The 27,555-nt window shown below is 43.1% G+C and overlaps 1 protein-coding gene across 2 annotated transcripts in view; it reads right to left on the reverse strand.

The window, feature by feature from the left end:
- The window catches only part of GTF2I (general transcription factor IIi), a 456,346-nt gene that overhangs the window by 237,865 nt on the left and 190,926 nt on the right, over positions 1-27,555 (reverse strand). For both annotated transcript variants that reach the window (XM_053707479.1, XM_053707477.1), the window contains 3 exons: positions 14,783-14,854; positions 14,389-14,572; positions 12,585-12,643 (listed from right to left, as the gene is read on the reverse strand). In XM_053707479.1, coding sequence (XP_053563454.1) covers positions 12,585-12,643; positions 14,389-14,572; positions 14,783-14,854 — 315 coding nt within the window. The remainder of the gene's footprint in view (positions 1-12,584; positions 12,644-14,388; positions 14,573-14,782; positions 14,855-27,555) is intronic.

The raw sequence follows: 27,555 nt of genomic DNA on the forward strand, positions 1-27,555 counted from the left end.
TTTAGTAGATTTTAATCGTCTGACAATTAACTGTTTTATCCTATTGGTGGAGAATAAAGTATATGTCTATTTAATATAAAAATCAAGTCTAGTCTATCTCATTGGTCATAGTAAATAAGTGGAAGGTGCACTGATTAAACATTGCTATCATATATTATATTTTTGGAACGACATACCTTAAGGCTACCTCAAAAGTTTTAAACCCTATTGAATACAGATATTTAAAGGGACATTTGGCGATCATTTTAGAACCATATTTGACCCAAAGCTATTAGCGCCATCTAACCTTTTTATCATTTTAATCCTTCTTGGAGAAAAGATAATATCCTAGGAATCCTGACTTTACTCCATGAGTAACCCTTGGATTCACACCAATGAAGATATTTACACCATAAATATCACAAAATCTGATAGATTTTCCTTGTGACAGGCTTTCGAGCCTGAATTAAGGTATCAATGACCGACTCGGAGAATCCACGTTTTGATAAAATCAAGCATTCAATCTCCAAGCAGTCAGCCGCAGAGAAATTAGATTTGGATGTTTGAATGGACCTTGGAGTAGAAGGTCCTGCCTCAGCGGCAGAGTCCATGGTGGAAGGGATGACATGTCCACCAGATCTGCATACCAAGTCCTGCATGGCCATGCAGGTGCTATCAAAATCACCGAAGCTCTCTCCTGCTTGATCTTGGCAATCAGACGAGGGAGGAGAGGAAATGGTGGGAACACATAAGCCATGCTGAAGGACCAGGGCACTGCTAGAGCATCTATCAGCGCTGCCTGGGGATCCCTTGACCTGGACCCATAACAGGGAAGCTTGGCGTTCTGACGAGACGCCATCAGATCCATTTCTGGTTTGCCCCATAGTTGAATCAGCTGGGCAAATACCTCTGGATGGAGCTCCCACTCCCCCGGATGAAAAGTCCGCCGACTTAGAAAATCCGCCTCCCAGTTCTCTACTGGATATGGATAGCTGAGAGATGGCAAGAGTGAACCTCTGCCCAAAGAATTATCTTTGAAACCTCCAAAATTGCCAGGGGGCTTCTTGTCCCCCCCTGATGGTTGATATAGGCTACAGTCGTGATATTGTCTGACTGAAATCTGATGAACCTGACCGCAGCTAGTTGAGGCCAAGCCTGAAGAGCATTGAATATCGCTCTCAGTTCCAGAATGTTTATCGGAAGGAGGGCTTCCTCCTGAGTCCACGAACCCTGAGCCTTCAGGGAGTTCCAGACTGCACCTCCGCCCAGAAGGCTGGCATCTGTCGTGACTATAGTCCACTCTGGCCTGCGGAAACTCATTCCCCTGGACAGATGGACCCGAGATAACCATCAGAGAAGAGAATCCCTGGTCTCTTGATCCAGATTTAGCAGAGGGGACAAATCTGTGTAATCCCCATTCCACTGATTGAGCATGCAAAGTTGCAGTGGTCTGAGATGTAGGCGGGCAAACGGAACTATGTCCATTGCCGCTACCATTAGGCCGATTACTTCCATACACTGAGCCACTGATGGCCGAGAAGTGGAATGAAGAGCACGGCAGGAAGTTAGAAGCTTTGATAACCTGACCTCTGTCAGAAAAATGTTCATTTTTACTGAATCTATCAGTGTTCCTAGGAAGGAAACTCTTGTGAGAGGGGAGAGAGAACTCTTTTCTTCGTTCACCTTCCACCCTCAGAAAGGCCAGAACAATGTTTGTATGGGACTTGGCGATTTGAAAAGTCGACGCCTGTATCAGAATGTCGTCTAGGTAAGGAGCCACCGCTATGCCCCGTGGCCTTAGAACCGCCAGTAGGGACCCTAGAACCTTCGTAAAGATTCTTGGTGCCGTGGCTAACCCGAAGGGAAGAGCCACAAACTGGTAATGCCTGTCTAAGAAGGCGAACCTGAGGAACTGATGATGATCTCTTTGAATCGGAATGTGGAGATAAGCATCCTTTAAGTCCACGGTAGTCATATATTGACCCTCCTGGATCATAGGGAGGATGGTTCGGATAGTCTCCATCTTGAAGGATGGGACCCTGAGAAATTTGTTTAGGATCTTGAGATCCAAGATTGGTCTGAAAGTTCCCTCTTTTTTTGGGAACTATAAAAGATTTGAATAGAAGCTCTGCCCCTGTTCCTGCTTTGGAACTGGGTGGATCACTCCCATAACCAGCAGGTCTTGATAAGAATGCCTCTCTCTTTATCTGGTTTACAGATAATTGTGAGAGATGAAATCTCCCCTTTGGAGATGAAGCTTTGAAGTCCAGAAGATATCCCTGGGAAACAATCTCTAATGCCCAGGGATCCTGGACGTCTCTTGCCCAAGCCTGGGCGAAGAGAGAGAGTCTGCCCCCCACTAGATCTGGTCCCGGATCGGGGGCTACTCCTTCATGCTGTCTTAGAGGCAGCCGCAGGTTTCTTGGCCTGCTTCCCCTTAATCCAAGCCTGGTTAGGTCTCCAGACTGGTTTGGACTGGGCGAAATTTGTTTTGCTTTAGGGGAAACTGAAGCTGCGCCACTCTTGAAGTTTTGAAAAGAACGAAAATTATTCTGTTTGGTCCTTAACTTATTGGACCTATCCTGAGGAAGGGCGTGACCTTTTCCTCCAGTAATATCAGAAATGATCTCCTTCAGACCGGGCCCGAATAGGGTCTGTCCCTTGAAGGGGATGTTAAGAAGCTTAGACTTTGAAGTTACGTCTGCTGACCAGGACTTAAGCCATAGCGCCCTACGCGCCAAAATGGCAAAACCTGAATTATTAGCCGTTAGCTTGGCTAAGTGAAAAATGGCCTCAGAAATAAAGGAGTTAGCTAATTTAAGAGCTTTAATCCTGTCTAGAATATCGTCTAACAGGTTCTCCACCTGTAGAGCCTCCTCAAGAGACTCAAACCAAAAAGCCGCTGCAGCAGTAACTGGGGCAATGCATGCAAGAGGCTGGAGAATAAAACCTTGATGTATTTGAGGTACTGCAAAATATTTGTCCATTTTACACAATTTCTCTAGAACCACAATGGGGTCACAGTCATCCAGAGTCGCTAAAACCTCCCTAAGCAATAAGCGGAGGTGTTCAAGCTTACATTTAAACGCTGTCATCTCAGAATCAGACTGAAGTAACGCCTTCCCTGAGTCTGAAATGTCACCCACAGATAGAAGCTTATCTGCCTCGGCTTCTGAGCATTGTGAGGGTATATCGGACACAGGCAATAAAACGTCAGAAAGCTCTGTATTAATTCTAGCCCCAGAGCTGTCTCGCTTTCCTTGTAGCCCTGGCAGTTTGGAGAATACCTCTGTGAGGGTAGCATTCATAACTGCCGCCATGTCCTGTAAGGTAAAAGAAACAGAATTTATGTTTACCTGATAAATTTCTTTCTCCAACGGTGTGTCCGGTCCACGGCGTCATCCTTACTTGTGGGATATTCTCTTCCCCAACAGGAAATGGCAAAGAGCCCAGCAAAGCTGGTCACATGATCCCTCCTAGGCTCCGCCTACCCCAGTCATTCGACCGACGTTAAGGAGGAATATTTGCATAGGAGAAACCATATGGTACCGAGGTGACTGTAGTTAAAGAAAATAAATTATCAGACCTGATTAAAAAACCAGGGCGGGCCGTGGACCGGACACACCGTTGGAGAAAGAAATTTATCAGGTAAACATAAATTCTGTTTTCTCCAACATAGGTGTGTCCGGTCCACGGCGTCATCCTTACTTGTGGGAACCAATACCAAAGCTTTAGGACACGGATGAAGGGAGGGAGCAAATCAGGTCACCTAAATGGAAGGCACCACGGCTTGCAAAACCTTTCTCCCAAAAATAGCCTCAGAAGAAGCAAAAGTATCAAACTTGTAAAATTTGGTAAAAGTGTGCAGTGAAGACCAAGTCGCTGCCCTACATATCTGATCAACAGAAGCCTCGTTCTTGAAGGCCCATGTGGAAGCCACAGCCCTAGTGGAATGAGCTGTGATTCTTTCGGGAGGCTGCCGTCCGGCAGTCTCGTAAGCCAATCTGATGATGCTTTTAATCCAAAAAGAGAGAGAGGTAGAAGTTGCTTTTTGACCTCTCCTTTTACCTGAATAAACAACAAACAAGGAAGATGTTTGTCTAAAATCCTTTGTAGCATCTAAATAGAATTTTAGAGCGCGAACAACATCCAAATTGTGCAACAAACGTTCCTTCTTTGAAACTGGTTTCGGACACAGAGAAGGTACGATAATCTCCTGGTTAATGTTTTTGTTAGAAACAACTTTTGGAAGAAAACCAGGTTTAGTACGTAAAACCACCTTATCTGCATGGAACACCAGATAAGGAGGAGAACACTGCAGAGCAGATAATTCTGAAACTCTTCTAGCAGAAGAAATTGCAACTAAAAACAAAACTTTCCAAGATAATAACTTAATATCAACGGAATGTAAGGGTTCAAACGGAACCCCCTGAAGAACTGAAAGAACTAAATTGAGACTCCAAGGAGGAGTCAAAGGTTTGTAAACAGGCTTGATTCTAACCAGAGCCTGAACAAAGGCTTGAACATCTGGCACAGCTGCCAGCTTTTTGTGAAGTAACACCGACAAGGCAGAAATCTGTCCCTTCAGGGAACTTGCAGATAATCCTTTTTCCAATCCTTCTTGAAGGAAGGATAGAATCCTAGGAAACTTAACCTTGTCCCAAGGGAATCCTTTAGATTCACACCAACAGATATATTTTTTCCAAATTTTGTGGTAAATCTTTCTAGTTACAGGCTTTCTGGCCTGAACAAGAGTATCGATAACAGAATCTGAGAATCCTCGCTTCGATAAAATCAAGCGTTCAATCTCCAAGCAGTCAGCTGGAGTGAAACCAGATTCGGATGTTCGAACGGACCCTGAACAAGAAGGTCTCGTCTCAAAGGTAGCTTCCAAGGTGGAGCCGATGACATATTCACCAGATCTGCATACCAAGTCCTGCGTGGCCACGCAGGAGCTATCAAGATCACCGACGCCCTCTCCTGATTGATCCTGGCTACCAGCCTGGGGATGAGAGGAAATGGCGGGAACACATAAGCTAGTTTGAAGGTCCAAGGTGCTACTAGTGCATCCACTAGAGCCGCCTTGGGATCCCTGGATCTGGCCCCGTAGCAAGGAACTTTGAAGTTCTGACGAGAGGCCATCAGATCCATGTCTGGAATGCCCCACAGGTGAGTGACTTGGGCAAAGATTTCCGGATGGAGTTCCCACTCCCCCGGATGCAATGTCTGACGACTCAGAAAATCCGCTTCCCAATTTTCCACTCCTGGGATGTGGATAGCAGACAGGTGGCAGGAGTGAGACTCCGCCCATAGAATGATTTTGGTCACTTCTTCCATCGCTAGGGAACTCCTTGTTCCCCCCTGATGGTTGATGTACGCAACAGTTGTCATGTTGTCTGATTGAAACCGTATGAACTTGGTCCTCGCTAGTTGAGGCCAAGCCTTGAGAGCATTGAATATCGCTCTCAGTTCCAGAATATTTATCGGTAGAAGAGATTCTTCCCGAGACCAAAGACCCTGAGCTTTCAGGGATCCCCAGACCGCGCCCCAGCCCATCAGACTGGCGTCGGTCGTGACAATGACCCACTCTGGTCTGCGGAATGTCATCCCTTGTGACAGGTTGTCCAGGGACAGCCACCAACGGAGTGAGTCTCTGGTCCTCTGATTTACTTGTATCTTCGGAGACAAGTCTGTATAGTCCCCATTCCACTGACTGAGCATGCACAGTTGTAATGGTCTTAGATGAATGCGCGCAAAAGGAACTATGTCCATTGCCGCTACCATCAACCCGATCACTTCCATGCACTGAGCTATGGAAGGAAGAGGAACGGAATGAAGTATCCGACAAGAGTCTAGAAGTTTTGTTTTTCTGACCTCTGTCAGAAAAATCCTCATTTCTAAGGAGTCTATAATTGTTCCCAAGAAGGGAACCCTTGTTGACGGGGATAGAGAACTCTTTTCCACGTTCACTTTCCATCCGTGAGATCTGAGAAAGGCCAGGACGATGTCCGTGTGAGCCTTTGCTTGAGGAAGGGACGACGCTTGAATCAGAATGTCGTCCAAGTAAGGTACTACCGCAACGCCCCTTGGTCGTAGCACAGCTAGAAGGGACCCTAGTACCTTTGTGAAAATCCTTGGAGCAGTGGCTAATCCGAAAGGAAGCGCCACGAACTGGTAATGTTTGTCCAGGAATGCGAACCTTAGGAACCGATGATGTTCCTTGTGGATAGGAATATGTAGATACGCATCCTTTAAATCCACCGTGGTCATGAATTGGCCTTCCTGGATGGAAGGAAGAATAGTTCGAATGGTTTCCATCTTGAACGATGGAACCTTGAGAAACTTGTTTAAGATCTTGAGATCTAAGATTGGTCTGAACGTTCCCTCTTTTTTGGGAACTATGAACAGATTGGAGTAGAACCCCATCCCTTGTTCTCTTAATGGAACTGGATGAATCACTCCCATTTTTAACAGGTCTTCTACACAATGTAAGAACGCCTGTCTTTTTATGTGGTCTGAAGACAACTGAGACCTGTGGAACCTCCCCCTTGGGGGAAGTCCCTTGAATTCCAGAAGATAACCTTGGGAGACTATTTCTAGCGCCCAAGGATCCAGAACATCTCTTGCCCAAGCCTGAGCGAAGAGAGAGAGTCTGCCCCCCACCAGATCCGGTCCCGGATCGGGGGCCAACATTTCATGCTGTCTTGGTAGCAGTGGCAGGTTTCTTGGCCTGCTTTCCCTTGTTCCAGCCTTGCATTGGTCTCCAAGCTGGCTTGGCTTGAGAAGTATTACCCTCTTGCTTAGAGGACGTAGCACTTTGGGCTGGTCCGTTTTTACGAAAGGGACGAAAATTAGGTCTATTTTATGCCTTGAAAGGCCGATCCTGAGGAAGGGCGTGGCCCTTACCCCCAGTGATATCAGAGATAATCTCTTTCAAGTCAGGGCCAAACAGCGTTTTCCCCTTGAAAGGAATGTTTAGTAGCTTGTTCTTGGAAGACGCATCAGCCGACCAAGATTTCAACCAAAGCGCTCTGCGCGCCACAATAGCAAACCCAGAATTCTTAGCCGCTAACCTAGCCAATTGCAAAGTGGCGTCTAGGGTGAAAGAATTAGCCAATTTGAGAGCATTGATTCTGTCCATAATCTCCTCATAAGGAGGAGAATCACTATCGAGCGTCTTTATCAGCTCATCGAACCAGAAACATGCGGCTGTAGCGACAGGGACAATGCATGAAATTGGTTGTAGAAGGTAACCCTGCTGAACAAACATCTTTTTAAGCAAACCTTCTAATTTTTTATCCATAGGATCTTTGAAAGCACAACTATCCTCTATGGGTATAGTGGTGCGTTTGTTTAAAGTGGAAACCGCTCCCTCGACCTTGGGGACTGTCTGCCATAAGTCCTTTCTGGGGTCGACCATAGGAAACAATTTTTTAAATATGGGGGGAGGGACGAAAGGAATACCGGGCCTTTCCCATTCTTTATTAACAATGTCCGCCACCCGCTTGGGTATAGGAAAAGCTTCTGGGAGCCCCGGCACCTCTAGGAACTTGTCCATTTTACATAGTTTCTCTGGGATGACCAACTTTTCACAATCATCCAGAGTGGATAATACCTCCTTAAGCAGAATGCGGAGATGTTCCAACTTAAATTTAAATGCAATCACATCAGGTTCAGCCTGTTGAGAAATGTTCCCTGAATCAGTAATTTCTCCCTCAGACAAAACCTCCCTGGCCCCATCAGACTGGGTTAGGGGCCCTTCAGAGATATTAATATCAGCGTCGTCATGCTCTTCAGTATCTAAAACAGAGCAGCCACGCTTACGCTGACAAGGGTTCATTTTGGCTAAAATGTTTTTGACAGAATTATCCATTACAGCCGTTAATTGTTGCATAGTAAGGAGTATTGGCGCGCTAGATGTACTAGGGGCCTCCTGAGTGGGCAAGACTCGTGTAGACGAAGGAGGGAATGATGCAGTACCATGCTTACTCCCCTCACTTGAGGAATCATCTTGGGCATCATTGTCATTATCACATAAATCACATTTATTTAAATGAATAGGAATTCTGGCTTCCCCACATTCAGAACACAGTCTATCTGGTAGTTCAGACATGTTAAACAGGCATAAACTTGATAACAAAGTACAAAAACGTTTTAAAATAAAACCGTTACTGTCACTTTAAATTTTAAACTGAACACACTTTATTACTGCAATTGCGAAAAAACATGAAGGAATTGTTCAAAATTCACCAAATTTTCACCACAGTGTCTTAAAGCCTTAAAAGTATTGCACACCAAATTTGGAAGCTTTAACCCTTAAAATAACGGAACCGGAGCCGTTTTAAACTTTAACCCCTTTACAGTCCCTGGTATCTGCTTTGCTGAGACCCAACCAAGCCCAAAGGGGAATACGATACCAAATGACGCCTTCAGAAAGTCTTTTCTAAGTATCAGAGCTCCTCTCACATGCGACTGCATGCCATGCCTCTCAAAAACAAGTGCGCCACACCGGCGCGAAAATGAGGCTCTGCTTAAGCTTTGGGAAAGCCCCTAAGGAATAAGGTGTCTAATACAGTGCCTGCCGATATTATTATATCAAAATACCCAGATAAAATGATTCCTCAAGGCTAAATATGTGTTAATAATGAATCGATTTAGCCCAGAAACAGTCTACAGTCTTAATAAGCCCTTGTGAAGCCCTTATTTATGATCGTAATAAACATGGCTTACCGGATCCCATAGGGAAAATGACAGCTTCCAGCATTACATCGTCTTGTTAGAATGTGTCATACCTCAAGCAGCAAGAGACTGCACACTGTTCCCCCAACTGAAGTTAATTGCTCTCAACAGTCCTGTGTGGAACAGCCATGGATTTTAGTGACGGTTGCTAAAATCATTTTCCTCATACAAACAGAAATCTTCATCTCTTTTCTGTTTCTGAGTAAATAGTACATACCAGCACTATTTCAAAATAACAAACTCTTGATTGAATAATAAAAACTACAGTTAAACACTAAAAAACTCTAAGCCATCTCCGTGGAGATGTTGCCTGTACAACGGCAAAGAGAATGACTGGGGTAGGCGGAGCCTAGGAGGGATCATGTGACCAGCTTTGCTGGGCTCTTTGCCATTTCCTGTTGGGGAAGAGAATATCCCACAAGTAAGGATGACGCCGTGGACCGGACACACCTATGTTGGAGAAATTAGACGCGCTAGATGTACTTGGCGTCACTTGAGCGAGAGTTATAGGTTCTGACACATGGGGAGAGTTAGATGGCATAATCTCCCTCTTTTCAGTCAGAGAATCCCCTGGAGATAAATCTTTAAGCGCCATAATATGGTCTTTATAGTTTATAGAAATATCAGTACATTTGGTACACATTCTAAGAGGGGGTTCCACAATGGCTTCCAAACATATTGAACAAGGAGTTTCCTCTATGTCAGACATGTTTAACAGACTAGTAATGAGACAAGCAAGCTTGGAAAACACTTTAATAAAGGTGAAACAGCAATTAAACAAAAAAGTTACTGTGCCTTTAAGAGAAAAAAAACTAGCACTTAAACTGCAAAACAGTGAAAAAATACAGTAAAATCTTTGAAATTTTTACAGTGTGAATAAGGGACTAAAGCAGCATTGCACCCACTTGCAAATGGATGATTAACCCCTTAAGCCCCAAACCGGATTGAAAAACGTTAAAAAAACGTTAAAAATCAATTGAGCACCATGCCACAGCTCTGCTGAGGCTCCTACCTGCCCTTAAATACGATTTTGTGCAGAAATAACCCCTTTGAAATGGTTCTCTGATGCCAGAGGACTCTTCTAGGGAAGCTGGATGTCTCAGTCTGTATTAAAACTGCACAGTTAGAGCGCTGAAATAGGCCCCTCCCACCATGTACTGGATGTCAGGGGGGCCTTAAGAAAATACTCCTAGGAGTATCTGACTAGCCATGTGGAAACTAGGCCCCAAATAAAGACTTATCTCCCTCAGAGAAAAAACGTCCTATTTATTTGAAATCATGTAAACGTTTTGTCACTAAGCAATATGAATATTAACATGAGTATTTCCCTGTTATGTAAGCATGATCCCAGTCGCTATTAAATCACTGCATCAGGCTTACCTCAAATATACAAGGCTCTGTCAGCATTTTCTAGAACTTATTCCTCTCTCAAGAAATACAAATACTGAACATACCTCAAAGCAGGTAATCTGCAGGCCGTTCCCCCAACTGAAGTTTTCCCATATTCATCAGTTATGTGTGAGAACAGCAATGGACCTTAGTTACAAACCGCTAAGATCATCAAATCTCCAGGCAGAATTCTTCTTCTAATTTCTGCCTGAGAGAAAAACAGTACAACGCCGGTACCGTTTAAAAATAACAAACTCTTGATTGAAGGTAAAACTACACTAAGTCACCACATATCTCTTGATACTTCCTTTCTTGTTGAGAGTTGCAAGAGAATGACTGGGAGTGGCAGTTAGGGGAGGAGCTATATAGACAGCTCTGCTGTGGGTGTCCTCTTGCAACTTCCTGTTGGGAAGGAGAATATCCCACAAGTAATGGATGAACCCGTAGACTGGATACACCTTACAAGAGAAAACAAAATTTATGCTTAACTGATAAATTTCTTTCTCTTGTGGTGTATCCAGTCCACGGCCCGCCCTGTCACTTTAAGGCAGGTGTTTTTTATTTTTAAACTACAGTCACCATTGCACCCTATAGTTTCTCCTTTTTTCTTGCTTGTCTTCGGTCGAATGACTGGGGGTGGCAGTTAGGGGAGGAGCTATATAGACAGCTCTGCTGTGGGTGTCCTCTTGCATCTTCCTGTTGGGAAGGAGAATATCCCACAAGTAATGGATGAACCCGTGGACTGGATACACCTTACAAGAGAAAATCTCTTAACTAATGGGGGCCGATTTATGAAAGTGCAGACAGATATGATCTGCTGTAGTGATCATGTCCGCCGCACATCGATAAATGCCGACTCCGTATGTCGGTTGATGCAGAAACAGCTGCATCAAGCTCCATTAATAAGATGAAGACTGGGATATCAGTGAGGTAAGAGGGATTAAAAGATTCCGTAGAATGTTGGGTATATTTGCCTTCTCCTAGTGGCCAGGAGTTAAATCCCAGGAGTAATGGTTTGTGGACTCTCGCTGCCTTATGAATGAAAAGGCAATGTTACTCCAAGTCTTATGTATGCAACATTTCAGTGCCATTAGTTATTTTATGGCACCTATTCACTACAGTTCCAGACTTATTATGAATTACTGAGTAAACCCCACAAAATAATAACTTAAAATTGGTAAGACCGAAAAAGATTTAAACAAAAAATGTTGCAAGCTAAAATAAATTAAATTAGGAGGACCCTGCAGCTAGCACTCTTCGAGAAGAACTGAAAAAGTTTGTGTTTGTTGCGAGCACTATTCCCTCTAAAGTGTGCGCGTGTACAAGTGGGTGTGAGGGTTGGTGTAAGGGTGGGTATGAGGGCTGGTGTGAGGGTGGGTGAAAGAGTTGGTATGAGGGTGGGTGGAGGGTAGTTGAGAGGGTGTAGGTGTGTCTAAGAGAATAAAAGAGAGTGTGTAAGAATGTGAAAGAGAGAGTGTGTGAATGTTACTACCTTAACAACATTTTAAAGTTCCAAATAGAATGAAGAATAAAGTGCCCATACATTTTAGTCACTTGGCCAAAATTTGCATAGGTGGACATGTTTGCACACTTTACTCAAAATAATTACAGAGAACATTGGTTGCGATTAAGCTGTTTGAGCTGCATGTTGTATGTGGAACCCAAGAACTGTACGCCTGTTGGCTGAATGCTCTCTCTGATCTGTATCCATATTACAGAACAACCAAATGGGATGAGTTCATGTTCTAGATGAGCCACTATCCTCTTGCACATGAGCTCTCTAGGTTTCATATAAGTTATGTGTGAGCTTCATGAGCTGCATGCCCATAATGGGTGAGCTAATGTGTGACTCTCTTAGATAAGAGAAAAAAAAGAGAAAAATCTTTTATTAGTCATTAGTACACATAAAGGACCTCATACCGTCTCATACAATCTGGTACACAAGGATAAGGACTTAAATAAATAAATAATAAAAACATTTTTAAGGAAGGTTTATTTGATAAAGGTGCGAGTCATCTACAAATTGTGTGGATTATCCTGGATGGAAGCACTGAAAATAAACTGGGCCACTATGCTAACTTTGCATTAATCTAATAATGGGCAGTTAAAGATTTTATGCAAAATCATCAATATCCAGCCAACTAATGAAACTTAACCAACAGCAAAAGCAAGCAACAAAATAACTGGATTAGATGTAAATGCCCCATAGGTTTGGAAAAGGCCACTATTATCCCTTGAGCAGACGACCTACTTATTAATACCCCAATATCGAGTTAATTAAAGTAGGCAAGGGAATATACTATATATATATATATATATATATATATATATATATGTGTATATATATATATACTATAATAATGATAGGGCAGATAACTCACTACGAGTATCTGATTATTAAGTCATCAATGTCAGACACAAACACTGACGTGCTAAAAACTAAATGAAACAGTATTCTTGATGGGTAATATACATACCTCCTGCTTGCGTTCTGTTTTGAACAGTCTCTGCTGAAGTCTGGGTAAGCAGTTCTGGCCTGCAAAAAAATAAATAAAGTTACTGAGAGTCATCTTAAAAAAAAAAAGAGTCTATTTGCAAGGACATTTACTGCCTACCCTAAGATTGCTGTTATTAAAGAGATACTGAACCCAATTTTTTTCTTTCATGATTCAGATAGAGCATGCAATTTTTAAGCAACTTTCTAATTTACTCCTATTTTCAATTTTTCTTCGTTCTCTTGGTATCTTTATTTGAAAAAGCAGAAAAGCTTACGGCTCAGCCGGCCCATCTTTGGTTAAGCACCTGAGTAGCGCTTGCTGATTACATATACATATTTACAATATAGCACTTTCCAGTCAAACACCTTGTCATATACCCTTTTTTTAACCCTTATAAAATATATGAATTTTTAAATGAATATTTTTTTATCAGATAGTGTATATATTGTTACTTTATTTTAATTTATGTTGTGTTTAGTATACATTTTTTTTTTTAACCCTTACACTTGCGAGGTCTTCACTCATACTAACGCAATGAGTGCAAAGTTTTGCACCTGTTTACTTTCAACGTGTAATACAAGCGGAGGTTAGTGTGGTTGCAATATTGCTTATTGAGACCCATGCTAACTTTAGCGTGCCACTTGTAATCTACCCTATATATGAAATTAATAGAAATGCACAAAGTACAATCCATATATAAAAAAGAGAAACTATAAAATGCAAATCTTTTGATTCAGGGATGCCCATTAAGAGCATGACAGCACACACAGAGCGTTGTTCTGCTCACTATTCAATAACATTATATATATATTTTAGGGTTGCACGGTTAATCGCGGATGCGATTTTAAACTGCGATTAATTGCCACGGATTTAAAACCGTGAGAGTATGCAATTTTTAGCCCGTTCTATTTGACGTCAGCTATGACGAACAGGAGGGCCGCCGACTTGCCGTGTCCGCCTTGCGTCATTGAGCCGACATTCCGGAGAGCGCTGTGGCTGATGCGGGTTACAGGGAGGGGGGGGCGACTTACCGGGGAGCACTGTGGCTGATGCAGGTTACAGGGAGCGGGGTCGACATACCGGGGAGCGATGTGACTGATGCAGGTTACAGGGAGGGGGAATGCACTGTGGCTGATGCGGGTTACAGGGAGGGGGGTGCGCTGGGACTTATGTGGGCTGGGGGCTGATGGTGGTTACAGGTGGTGCTTATGATGTTAAAGGGGGTGCTTATTGGGGGTTACAGTGGGAGCGGATAGGACATTTGTAGCTTACAGAGGGAGGCTTATGGGAGTTACAGGGGGTGCGGGGTTACAGTGGGAGCTGATGGGTCTTATGTAGGTTACAGAGGGTGCGGGGTTACAGGGGGGTGCTGATGTGAAAAAAAATTGCGCTCCCCCCCAATATCGCCCAGCCCTAATATATATATATATATATATATATATATATATATATATATATAGAAAATGTGTTCAATAAAAGCTGTTTTTCTGTTAAAGGGACATTGTGAAATAAACTTTTCAAAGTTACAAGCCTTGCCATGTGTTATCGTGCTTAGATGGCACCACAACATTTTTAGATGGGCTGTTATAGAATATTGAGCAGAACAATGCTCTGTGTATGTATGTTTATATATATATATATATATACCTGTATATATATATATATATATATATATATATATATACATATACATACATACACACACAAATACACACATTTGTACTCTACCAAATATATAAAATACATTATTTTTCTAAAGAAGGTAGATATATGCTGCACTTACTTTTTAATCACAAACTTGATTCTATTGCCAACCTGAATAATTTTCTCCAGTCTGGGAATCCCATACCAGGATGGACTGCGAAAAGGAATGTTGTCTGGCAGCCCCTCTACATACATATCATTAGGGTTTGCCTCAAATTTCTGGTAAGGGACAGCCATGGGCTCAGTTTTCCCCAAAGCTTCCGCTGCAGAACACAGAAAAAGCTTAATAAACCTAAATATCTGAATGTGCACAAACTTTCACTAAAGCTTTGAAAAAGATAAATGGCAGCAAAAATGCATAATATTCTTATGTATGATCCATTTTAACAGGAAAGCTGATAACACATCAGTGGTCAGTAAAATGGAGGGAAACATATTCCAAAATAAAATACAATGTAAAGTTAAAAACTTACCAAACTTTTTACTAAATAGTTGGTCAACGATTTTCCTTAGTTTAGTTATTCTGGCATACCATTCTTCTTTCACTTTTTGGGGGAAACAAAATATATGTTTGTTAGTTTTTTACCACAATAATTGAGAATGATTAAATGATAGAAAAGTGGCAAAAAACAAAACAATAAATCAAATAAAAATAAAGGAATGTCCAGATCTTGGTGTATAACTTAGTTAACTCTTACCAGGTAAGGCTGCCTTATCTCAGAAAACTGCCCCCCAAACCACCTTAAAGGAAACCTCCCCTAGATGGTAGCCTATATCTTAATGAATTGCCATATCAGGATAAATGTTTATGGGATCCTGATGAGTGTTAACTAGGATATGAACCATGCTATAGATATTTATGTATATTGGATTAATATTTTATTTATCTTGGCTCACCTAGGTAACACTTAGCTGGTAACATAAGTATAAAGCAATGCAAAAAAATGGGTATGAAAAAGAAACAAAAACAAATAAATATACTGGAAAATACAAACACTTATTTAAATTATAACTAAGTTAAGAAATGTCCCCCACATTTTGAGCCAGCTAAATGATAACAATATTGTTTGTAGTGAGCATTCCAAACGCCTAGCAAATTTCAGGAAGTGGTTTTTATAGTTCTACATCTCAGGATGTTGAGACTGCCTGTGTACAATAGGCCCTGAGGCCATTGAAATATGCAAATTCTTGATAGAGAAACTCTTTAAGGTTCAATTGACATGATAAAATAGGCTTCTGACAACTTCTAGCCTATAAAGGGCCTACCATTCAAGGTTTTCTTGGATAGACAACACGTTTATAGATGAATGGAAGTGCAAGTACAAGGAAACCCATTTTCATTGTCAGAAATCAAAAAGATACTTTACTAAATAAATGAGCATCTGCACCAGAGTAAAAATCCAAAAAAACATAATTTATGCTTACCTGATAAATTTATTTCTCTTGTAGTGTGTTCAGTCCACGGGTCATCCATTACTTATGGGATATATTCTCCTTCCCAACAGGAAGTTGCAAGAGGATCACCCAAGCAGAGCTGCTATATAGCTCCTCCCCTCACATGTCATATCCAGTCATTCGACCGAAACAAGACGAGAAAGGAGAAACTATAGGGTGCAGTGGTGACTGGAGTTATAATTTAAAATTTAGAACCTGCCTCAAAAAAGACAGGGCGGGCCGTGGACTGAACACACTACAAGAGAAATAAATTTATCAGGTAAGCATGAATTATGTTTTCTCTTGTTAAGTGTGTTCAGTCCACGGGTCATCCATTACTTATGGGATACCAATACCAAAGCTAAAGTACACGGATGATGGGAGGGACAAGGCAGGAACATTAAACAGAAGGAACCACTGCCTGTAGAACCTTTCTCCCAAAAACAGCCTCCGAAGAAGCAAAAGTGTCAAATTTGGAAAAAGTATGAAGTGAAGACCAAGTTGCAGCCTTGCAAATCTGTTCAACAGAGGCCTCATTCTTAAAGGCCCAGGTGGAAGCCACAGCTCTAGTGGAATGAGCTGTAATTCTTTCAGGAGGCTGCTGTCCAGCAGTCTCATAGGCTAAACGTATTATGCTACGAAGCCAAAAAGAGAGAGAGGTAGCCGAAGCCTTTTGACCTCTCCTCTGTCCAGAGTAAACGACAAACAGAGAAGAAGTTTGCCGAAAATCTTTAGTTGCCTGTAAGTAGAACTTCAGGGCACGGACCATGTCTAGATTATGCAAAAGACGTTCCTTCTTTGAAGAAGGATTAGGACATAATGATGGAACAACAATCTCTTGATTGATATTCCTGTTGGAAACAATCTTAGGTAAAAACCCAGGTTTAGTACGCAGGACTACCTTGTCTGAATGAAAGATCAGATAAGGAGAATCACAATGTAAGGCAGATAACTCAGAGACTCTTCGAGCCGAGGAAATAGCCATCAAAAACAGAACTTTCCAAGATAAATGCTTAATATCAATGGAATGAAGGGGTTCAAACGGAACACCCTGAAGAACTTTAAGAACCAAGTTTAAGCTCCACGGAGGAGCAACAGCTTTAAACACAGGCTTAATCCTAGCCAAAGCCTGACAAAAAGCCTGGACGTCTGGATTCTCTGCCAGACGCTTGTGTAAAATAATAGACAGAGCAGAAATCTGTCCCTTTAGCGAACTAGCGGATAAACCCTTTTCTAAACCCTCTTGTAGAAAAGACAATATCCTAGGAATCCTAACCTTACTCCATGAGTAACTCTTGGATTCACACCAATATAAATATTTACGCCATATCTTATGGTAAATTTTTCTGGTCACAGGTTTCCGAGCCTGTATTAACGTATCAATAACCGACTCCGAGAAACCACGCTTCGATAGAATCAAGCGTTCAAGCTCCATGCAGTCAGCCTCAGAGAAATTAGGTTTGGATGGTTGAAAGGACCCTGAATTAGAAGGTCCTGCCTCAGAGGCAGAGACCATGGTGGACAGGACGACATGTCCACTAGGTCTGCATACCAGGTCCTGCGTGGCCACGCAGGCGCTATCAGAATCACTGATGCTCTCTCCTGTTTGATCTTGGCAATCAGTCGAGGCAGAAGCGGAAAAGGTGGAAACACATAAGCCATGTTGAAAACCCAAGGGGCTGCTAGTGCATCTACCAGCACCGCTCCCGGGTCCCTGGACCTGGATCCGTAGCACGGAAGCTTGGCGTTCTGGCGAGATGCCATGAGATCCAGTTCCGGTTTGCCCCAACGAAGAATCAGTTGAGCAAATATCTCCGGATGAAGTTCCCACTCCCCCGGATGAAAAGTCTGGCGACTTAGAAAGTCCGCCTCCCAGTTCTCCACGCCTGGGATGTAGATCGCTGACAGGTGGCAAGAGTGAGACTCTGCCCAGCGAATTATCTTTGAGACTTCTAACATCGCTAGGGAACTCCTGGTTCCTCCTTGATGATTGATGTAAGCTACAGTCGTGATGTTGTCCGACTGAAACCTGATGAACCTCAGTGTTGCTAACTGAGGCCAAGCTAGGAGAGCATTGAATATTGCTCTTAATTCCAGAATGTTTATTGGAAGGAGTTTCTTCTCCTGAGTCCACGATCCCTGAGCCTTTAGGGAGTTCCAGACTGCGCCCCAGCCTAGTAGGCTGGCATCTGTTGTTACAATCGTCCAATCTGGTCTGCGAAAGGTCATTCCTTTGGACAGATGAACCCGAGACAACCACCAGAGAAGAGAATCCCTGGTCTCCTGGTCCAGATACAGTAAAGGGGACAGATCTGAGTAATCCCCATTCCACTGACTTAGCATGCATAATTGCAGCGGTCTGAGATGCAGGCGCGCAAATGGCACTATGTCCATTGCCGCGACCATTAAGCTGATTACTTCCATGCACTGAGCTACTGATGGGCTTGGAATGGAATGAAGGACACGGCAAGCATTTAGAAGTTTTGATAACCTGGACTCCGTCAGGTAAATCTTCATCTCTACCGAATCTATAAGAGTCCCTAGGAAAGGGACCCTTGTGAGTGGAAACAGAGAACTCTTTTCCATGTTCACTTTCCACCCATGCGACCTCAGAAATGCTAGAACTATCTCTGTATGAGATTTTGCATTTTGAAAACTTGACCCTTGTATCAGAATGTCGTCTAGGTACGGAGCCACCGCTATGCCTCGCGGTCTTAGTACCGCCAGAATTGAACCCAGAATCTTTGTAAAAATTCTCTGAGCCGTAGCTAACCCAAAGGGAAGAGCTACAAACTGGTAATGCCTTTCTAGAAAGGCAAACCTTAGGTACCGATAATGATCTTTGTGAATCGGTATGTGAAGGTAGGCATCCTTTAAGTCCACTGTGGTCATATATTGACCCTCTTGGATCATGGGTAGGATGGTCCGAATGGTTTCCATCTTGAATGATGGAACCCTTAGGAATTTGTTTAAGATTTTTAAGTCTAAGATTGGTCTGAAGGTTCCCTCTTTTTTGGGAACCACAAACAGATTTGAGTAAAACCCTTGCCCTTGTTCCGTTCGCGGAACTGGGTGGATCACTCCCATCACTAAGAGGTCTTGTACACATTGTAGAAATGCCTCTTTCTTTACTAGGTTTGTTGATAACCTTGACAGATGAAACCTCCCTTGTGGAGGAGAAGTTTTGAAATCCAGAAGGTATCCCTGAGATATAATCTCCAACGTCCAGGGATCCTGTACATCTCTTGCCCAGGCCTGGGCGAAGAGAGAAAGTCTGCCCCCCACTAGATCCGTCTCCGGAAAGGGGGCCCTGTCTTCATGCTGTCTTAGGGGCGGAAGTAGGCTTTCTGGCCTGCTTGCCCATGTTCCATGACTGGTTGCCTTTCCAGCCTTGCCTGTAACGAGCAGTAGTTCCTTCCTGTTTTGGAGCGGAGGAAGTTGATGCTGCTCCTGCCTTGAAATTACGAAAGACACGAAAATTAGACTGTTTGGCCTTTGATTTGGCCCTGTCCTGAGGAAGGGTGTGGCTGTTACTTCCAGTAATGTCAGCAATAATTTCCTTCAAGCCGGGCCCGAATAAGGTCTGCCCTTTGAAAGGAATATTCAGTAGTTTAGATTTAGAAGTTACATCTGCTGACCAGGATTTAAGCCATAGCGCTCTGCGCGCCTGTATGGCGAATCCGGAATTCTTAGCTGTAAGTTTGGTTAAATGCACTACGGCATCCGAAACAAACGCATTAGCTAGCTTAAGCGTTCTAAGCTTGCTCAAAGTCTCATCCAATGGTGCTGTGCGAATCGCCTCTTCCAGAGACTCAAACCAGAATGCCGCTGCAGCAGTGACAGGCGCAATGCATGCAAGAGGCTGTAATATAAAACCTTGTTGAACAAACATTTTCTTAAGGTAACCCTCTAATTTTTTTATCCATTGGATCTGAGAAAGCACAACTATCCTCCACCGGGATAGTGGTACGCTTGGCTAAAGTAGAAACTGCTCCCTCCACCTTAGGGACCGTCTGCCATAAATCTCGTGTGGCGGAGTTTATAGGGAACATTTTTCTAAATATCGGAGGAGGGGAAAAGGGCACACCAGGTCTATCCCACTCCTTGCTAATAATTTCTGTAAGCCTTTTTGGTATAGGAAAAACGTCAGTACACACCGGTACCGCATAGTATTTATCCAGCCTACATAATTTCTCTGGGATTGCCACAGTGTCACAATCATTCAGAGCCGCTAACACCTCCCCTAGCAACACGCGGAGGTTCTCAAGCTTAAATTTAAAATTTGAAATTTCTGAATCCGGTCTCCCCGAATCAGAACCGTCACCCACAGAATGAAGCTCTCTGTTCTGCAAATTGTGACGCAGTATCAGACATGGCTCTCGTGTCATCTGCGCGCTCTGTCCTTAACCCAGAGCTATCGCGCTTGCCTCTTAACTCGGGCATATTGTATAATACTTCTTTCATAACATTAGCCATATCATGTAAAGTGATTTGTAAGTGCCTTGATGTACTTGGCGCCTCAATCTCACGCACCTCCCGAGCGGGAGACGAAGGTACTGACACGTGAGGAGAGTTAGACGGCATAACTTCCCCCTCGTTGTCTGGTGATAATTTCTTTATCGGTACAGATTGACTTTTATTCAAAGTAATATCAATACAATTGGTACACATATTTCTATTGGGCTCCACATCGGCTTTTGAACATAATGAACAAGCAGATTCCTCTGTATCAGACATGTTTAAACAGAATAGCAATGAAGCTAGCAAGCTTGGAAATTACTTTCAATAAGTTTACAAGCAATATAAAAAAAAACGCTGCAGCGCTTTTAAAAAACACAGTTGAATAACAAAGAACTAATTCAGTTATAATCAACAATTCTTAACGGTAAATGTATTAATTAGCAGAGGATTGCACCCATTAGCAAAAGGATGATTAACCCCTCAATAGCCAAAAACGGATATCAAATTAAGATTTAACGCTTTTATCACAGTCAAACACACTGTCACAGGTCTGCTGTGACTGATTACCTCCCTCAAAAACGAATTTTGAAGACCCCTGAGCTCTATAGAGACGTCCTGCATCAAGGAGGAAGAAGCAGGAAGACTGTGCTAGAATTTTAACTGCGCAACAAGGCGCTAAAAAAAGGCCCCTCCCACTCATATTAAAACAGTGGGAGACCTGATATAACGGTTTCTATGCAGAAAAACAGAATTTATGTTTGCCTGATAAATTGCTTTCTCCAACGGTGTGTCCGGTCCACGGCGTCATCCTTACTTGTGGGATATTCTCTTCCCCAACAGGAAATGGCAAAGAGCCCAGCAAAGCTGGTCACATGATCCCTCCTAGGCTCCGCCTTCCCCAGTCATTCGACCGACGTAAAGGAGGAATATTTGCATAGGAGAAATCATATGATACCGTGGTGACTGTAGTTAAAGAAAATAAATTATCAGACCTGATTAAAAAACCAGGGCGGGCCGTGGACCGGACACACCGTTGGAGAAAGCAATTTATCAGGCAAACATAAATTCTGTTTTCTCCAACATAGGTGTGTCCGGTCCACGGCGTCATCCTTACTTGTGGGAACCAATACCAAAGCTTTAGGACACGGATGAAGGGAGGGAGCAAATCAGGTCACCTAGATGGAAGGCACCACGGCTTGCAAAACCTTTCTCCCAAAAATAGCCTCAGAAGAAGCAAAAGTATCAAATTTGTAAAATTTAGTAAAAGTGTGCAGTGAAGACCAAGTCGCTGCCTTACATATCTGATCAACAGAAGCCTCGTTCTTGAAGGCCCATGTGGAAGCCACAGCCCTAGTGGAATGAGCTGTGATTCTTTCAGGAGGCTGCCGTCCGGCAGTCTCGTAAGCCAATCTGATGATGCTTTTAAGCCAAAAAGAGAGAGAGGTAGAAGTTGCTTTTTGACCTCTCCTTTTACCAGAATAAACAACAAACAAGGAAGATGTTTGTCTAAAATCCTTTGTAGCATCTAAATAGAATTTTAGAGCACGAACTACATCCAAATTGTGCAACAAACGTTCCTTCTTTGAAACTGGATTCGGACACAAAGAAGGCACGACTATCTCCTGGTTAATGTTTTTGTTAGAAACAACTTTCGGAAGAAAACCAGGTTTAGTACGCAAAACCACCTTATCTGCATGGAACACCAGATAAGGAGGAGAACACTGCAGAGCAGATAATTCTGAAACTCTTCTAGCAGAAGAAATTGCAACCAAAAACAAAACTTTCCAAGATAATAACTTAATATCAACGGAATGTAAGGGTTCAAACGGAACCCCCTGAAGAACTGAAAGAACTAAATTGAGACTCCAAGGAGGAGTCAAAGGTTTGTAAACAGGCTTGATTCTAACCAGAGCCTGAACAAAGGCTTGAACATCTGGCACAGCTGCCAGCTTTTTGTGAAGTAACACAGACAAGGCAGAAATCTGTCCCTTCAGAGAACTTGCAGATAATCCTTTCTCCAAACCTTCTTGAAGAAAGGATAGAATCTTAGGAATTTTTATCTTGTCCCAAGGGAATCCTTTAGATTCACACCAACAGATATATTTTTTCCATATTTTGTGGTAGATTTTTCTAGTTACAGGCTTTCTAGCCTGAACAAGAGTATCAATGACAGAATCTGAGAACCCTCGCTTTGATAAGATCAAGCGTTCAATCTCCAAGCAGTCAGTTGGAGTGAGCCCAGATTCGGATGTTCGAACGGACCTTGAACAAGAAGGTCTCGTCTCAAAGGTAGCTTCCATGGTGGAGCCGATGACATATTCACCAGGTCTGCATACCAAGTCCTGCGTGGCCACGCAGGAGCTATCAAGATCACCGATGCCCTCTCCTGATTGATCCTGGCTACCAGCCTGGGGATGAGAGGAAACGGCGGGAATACATAAGCTAGTTTGAAGGTCCAAGGTGCTACTAGTGCATCTACTAGAGTCGCCTTGGGATCCCTGGATCTGGACCCGTAGCAAGGAACCTTGAAGTTCTGACGAGAGGCCATCAGATCCATGTCTGGAATTCCCCACAATTGAGTAATTTGGGCAAAGATTTCCGGATGGAGTTCCCACTCCCCCGGATGAAATGTCTGACGACTCAGAAAATCCGCTTCCCAATTTTCCACTCCTGGGATGTGGATTGCAGACAAGTGGCAGGAGTGAGCCTCCGCCCATTGAATGATTTTGGTCACTTCTTCCATCGCCAGGGAACTCCTTGTTCCCCCCTGATGGTTGATGTACGCAACAGTCGTCATGTTGTCTGATTGAAACCGTATGAATTTGGCCTTTGCTAGCTGAGGCCAAGCCTTGAGAGCATTGAGAGCATTGAATATCGCTCTCAGTTCCAGAATATTTATCGGGAGAAGAGATTCTTCCCGAGACCAAAGACCCTGAGCTTTCAGGGGTCCCCAGACCGCGCCCCAGCCCAACCGACTGGCGTCGGTCGTGACAATGACCCACTCTGGTCTGCGGAAGCTCATCCCCTGTGACAGGTTGTCCAGGGACAGCCACCAACGGAGTGAATCTCTGGTCCTCTGATCTACTTGTATCGTCGGAGATGCACAGTTGTAATGGTCTTAGATGAATTTGCGCAAAAGGAACTATGTCCATTGCCGCTACCATCAAACCTATTACTTCCATGCACTGCGCTATGGAAGGAAGAGGAACAGAATGAAGTATTTGACAAGAGTTTAGAAGTTTTGATTTTCTGGCCTCTGTCAGAAAGATCCTCATTTCTAAGGAGTCTATTACTGTTCCCAAGAAGGGAACCCTTGTTGATGGAGATAGAGAACTTTTTTCTACGTTCACTTTCCACCCGTGAGATCTGAGAAAGGCCAGGACAATGTCCGTGTGAGCCTTTGCTTGTGGAAGGGACGACGCTTGAATCAGTATGTCGTCCAAGTAAGGTACTACTGCAATGCCCCTTGGTCTTAGCACCGCTAGAAGGGACCCTAGTACCTTTGTGAAAATTCTTGGAGCAGTGGCTAATCCGAACGGAAGTGCCACAAACTGGTAATGCTTGTCCAGAAATGCGAACCTTAGGAACCGATGATGTTCCTTGTGGATAGGAATATGTAGATACGCATCCTTTAAATCCACCGTGGTCATGAATTGACCTTCCTGGATGGAAGGAAGAATTGTTCGAATGGTTTCCATTTTGAACGATGGAACCTTGAGAAACTTGTTTAGGATCTTGAGATCTAAGATTGGTCTGAATGTTCCCTCTTTTTTGGGAACTACGAACAGATTGGAGTAGAACCCCATCCCTTGTTCTCCTAATGGAACAGGATGAATCACTCCCATTTTTAACAGGTCTTCTACACAATGTAAGAATGCCTGTTTTTTTATGTGGTCTGAAGACAATTGAGACCTGTGGAACCTCCCCCTTGGGGGAAGCCCCTTGAATTCCAGAAGATAACCTTGGGAGACTATTTCTAGCGCCCAAGGATCCAGAACATCTCTTGCCCAAGCCTGAGCGAAGAGAGAGAGTCTGCCCCCCACCAGATCCGGTCCCGGATCGGGGGCCAACATCTCATGCTGTCTTGGTAGCAGTGGCAGGTTTCTTGGCCTGCTTACCTTTGTTCCAGCCTTGCATTGGCCTCCAGGCTGGCTTGGCTTGAGAAGTATTACCCTCTTGCTTAGAGGACGTAGCACTTGGGGCTGGTCCGTTTCTGCGAAAGGGACGAAAATTAGGTTTATTTTTGGCCTTGAAAGACCTATCCTGAGGAAGGGCGTGGCCCTTGCCCCCAGTGATATCAGAAATAATCTCTTTCAAGTCAGGGCCAAACAGCGTTTTCCCCTTGAAAGGAATGTTAAGCAATTTGTTCTTGGAAGACGCATCAGCTGACCAAGATTTTAGCCAAAGCGCTCTGCGCGCCACAATAGCAAACCCAGAATTTTTCGCCGCTAATCTAGCCAATTGCAAAGTGGCGTCTAGGGTGAAAGAGTTAGCCAATTTGAGAGCATGAATTCTGTCCAAAATCTCCTCATAAGAAGAATCTTTATTGAGCGCCTTTTCTAGTTCATCGAACCAGAAACACGCCGCTGTAGTGACAGGAACAATGCATGAAATTGGTTGTAGAAGGTAACCTTGCTGAACAAACATCTTTTTAAGCAAACCCTCTAATTTTTTATCCATAGGATCTTTGAAAGCACAACTATCTTCTATGGGTATAGTGGTGCGTTTGTTTAGAGTAGAAACCGCCCCCTCGACCTTGGGGACTGTCTGCCATAAGTCCTTTCTGGGGTCGACCATAGGAAACAATTTCTTAAATATAGGGGGAGGGACGAAAGGTATGCCGGGCCTTTCCCATTCTTTATTTACAATGTCCGCCACCCGCTTGGGTATAGGAAAAGCTTTGGGGGGCCCCGGGACCTCTAGGAACTTGTCCATTTTACATAATTTCTCTGGAATGACCAAATTCTCACAATCATCCAGAGTAGATAACACCTCCTTAAGCAGGGCGCGGAGATGTTCCAATTTAAATTTAAATGTAATCACATCAGGTTCAGCTTGTTGAGAAATTTTCCCTGAATCTGAAATTTCTCCCTCAGACAAAACCTCCCTGGCCCCCTCAGACTGGTGTAGGGGCACTTCAGAACCAATATCATCAGCGTCCTCATGCTCTTCAGTATTTTCTAAAACAGAGCAGTCGCGCTTTCGCTGATAAGTGGGCATTTTGGCTAAAATGTTTTTGATAGAATTATCCATTACAGCCGTTAATTGTTGCATAGTAAGGAGTATTGGCGCACTAGATGTACTAGGGGCCTCCTGTGTGGGCAAGACTGGTGTAGACGAAGGAGGGGATGATGCAGTACCATGCTTACTCCCCTCACTTGAGGAATCATCTTGGGCATCATTTTCTCTAAATTTTGTGTCACATAAATCACATCTATTTAAATGAGAAGGAACCTTGGCTTCCCCACATACAGAACACAGTCTATCTGGTAGTTCAGACATGTTAAACAGGCATAAACTTGATAACAAAGTACAAAAAACGTTTTAAAATAAAACCGTTACTGTCACTTTAAATTTTAAACTGAACACACTTTATTACTGCAAATGTGAAAAAGTATGAAGGAATTGTTCAAAATTCACCAAAATTTCACCACAGTGTCTTAAAGCCTTAAAAGTATTGCACACCAAATTTGAAAGCTTTAACTCTTAAAATAACGGAACCGGAGCCGTTTTTATATTTAACCCCTTTACAGTCCCTGGTATCTGCTTTGCTGAGACCCAACCAAGCCCAAAGGGGAATACGATACCAAATGACGCCTTCAGAAAGTCTTTTCTATGTATCAGAGCTCCTCACACATGCATCTGCATGTCATGCTTCCCAAAAACAAGTGCGCAATAGAGGCGCGAAAATGAGGCTCTGCCTATGATTAGGGAAAGCCCCTAGAGAATAAGGTGTCCAATACAGTGCCTGACGGTTATTTTACATAATTCCCAAGAATAAAATAATTCATCAAAGCTATGAAGTATAAAATATGCTTATATATCAATCGTTTTAGCCCAGAAAATGTCTACAGTCTTAAAAGCCCTTGTGAAGCCTTTTTTTCTTATGTAATAAAAATGGCTTACCGGATCCCATAGGGAAAATGACAGCTTCCAGCATTACATCGTCTTGTTAGAAATGTGTCATACCTCAAGCAGCAAAAGTCTGCTCACTGTTTCCCCCAACTGAAGTTAATTCCTCTCAACAGTCCTGTGTGGAAACAGCCATCGATTTTAGTAACGGTTGCTAAAATCATTTTCCTCTTACAAACAGAAATCTTCATCTCTTTTCTGTTTCAGAGTAAATAGTACATACCAGCACTATTTTAAAATAACAAACTCTTGATTGAATAATAAAAACTACAGTTAAACACCAAAAAACTCTAAGCCATCTCCGTGGAGATGTTGCCTGTACAACGGCAAAGAGAATGACTGGGGAAGGCGGAGCCTAGGAGGGATCATGTGACCAGCTTTGCTGGGCTCTTTGCCATTTCCTGTTGGGGAAGAGAATATCCCACAAGTAAGGATGACGCCGTGGACCGGACACACCTATGTTGGAGAAAATACGTTAGCCATGTGGAAAAAAATCATGCCCAAAAGGATTTATCACCAAAAGTACCTCACAAAACGAATAACATGCCAGTAAACGTTTTAAAAACAAACTTTTTCAATGTCATGCAAAGTTATCACTAAGCCTGCTACCAGTCGCTTCTACTGCAGATAAGGCTTGAGCATTATTTGAGTATTAACAGTATTTTCTCAGTCAAATTCTAGTCCCTAGAAAATAACTCGACTGCGCATACATTTATCAGCCTGATACCAGTCGCTACTACTGCATTTAAGGCTGTACTTACATCATATGGGTAACAGCAGTGTTTTCTTAGTCAATTCCATTCCCAGAAAATATTGTACTGCACATACCTCATTTGCGGGGGACCCCGCATGCTATTCCCATTTTCTGAAGTTACCCCACTCCTCAGAATGTCGAGAACAGCCAGTGGATCTTAGTTACGCCTGCTAAAATCATAGAAAACGCAGGCAGATTCTTCTTCCAAATACTGCCTGAGATAGAAAAACAGCAAACTCCGGTGCCATTTAAAATAACAAACTTTTGATTGAAGAATAATTAAGTAAAAACTCCAACTCCTCTCGCGACCTCCTTCTTTGTTGAGGGTTGCAAGAGAATGACTGGGTATGACATGTGAGGGGAGGAGCTATATAGCAGCTCTGCTTGGGTGATCCTCTTGCAACTTCCTGTTGGGAAGGAGAATATATCCCATAAGTAATGGATGACCCGTGGACTGAACACACT

The sequence above is a fragment of the Bombina bombina genome, chromosome 3 (assembly GCF_027579735.1).
Source record: "Bombina bombina isolate aBomBom1 chromosome 3, aBomBom1.pri, whole genome shotgun sequence".
In the NCBI taxonomy this organism is placed as follows: Eukaryota; Metazoa; Chordata; class Amphibia; order Anura; family Bombinatoridae; genus Bombina; species Bombina bombina.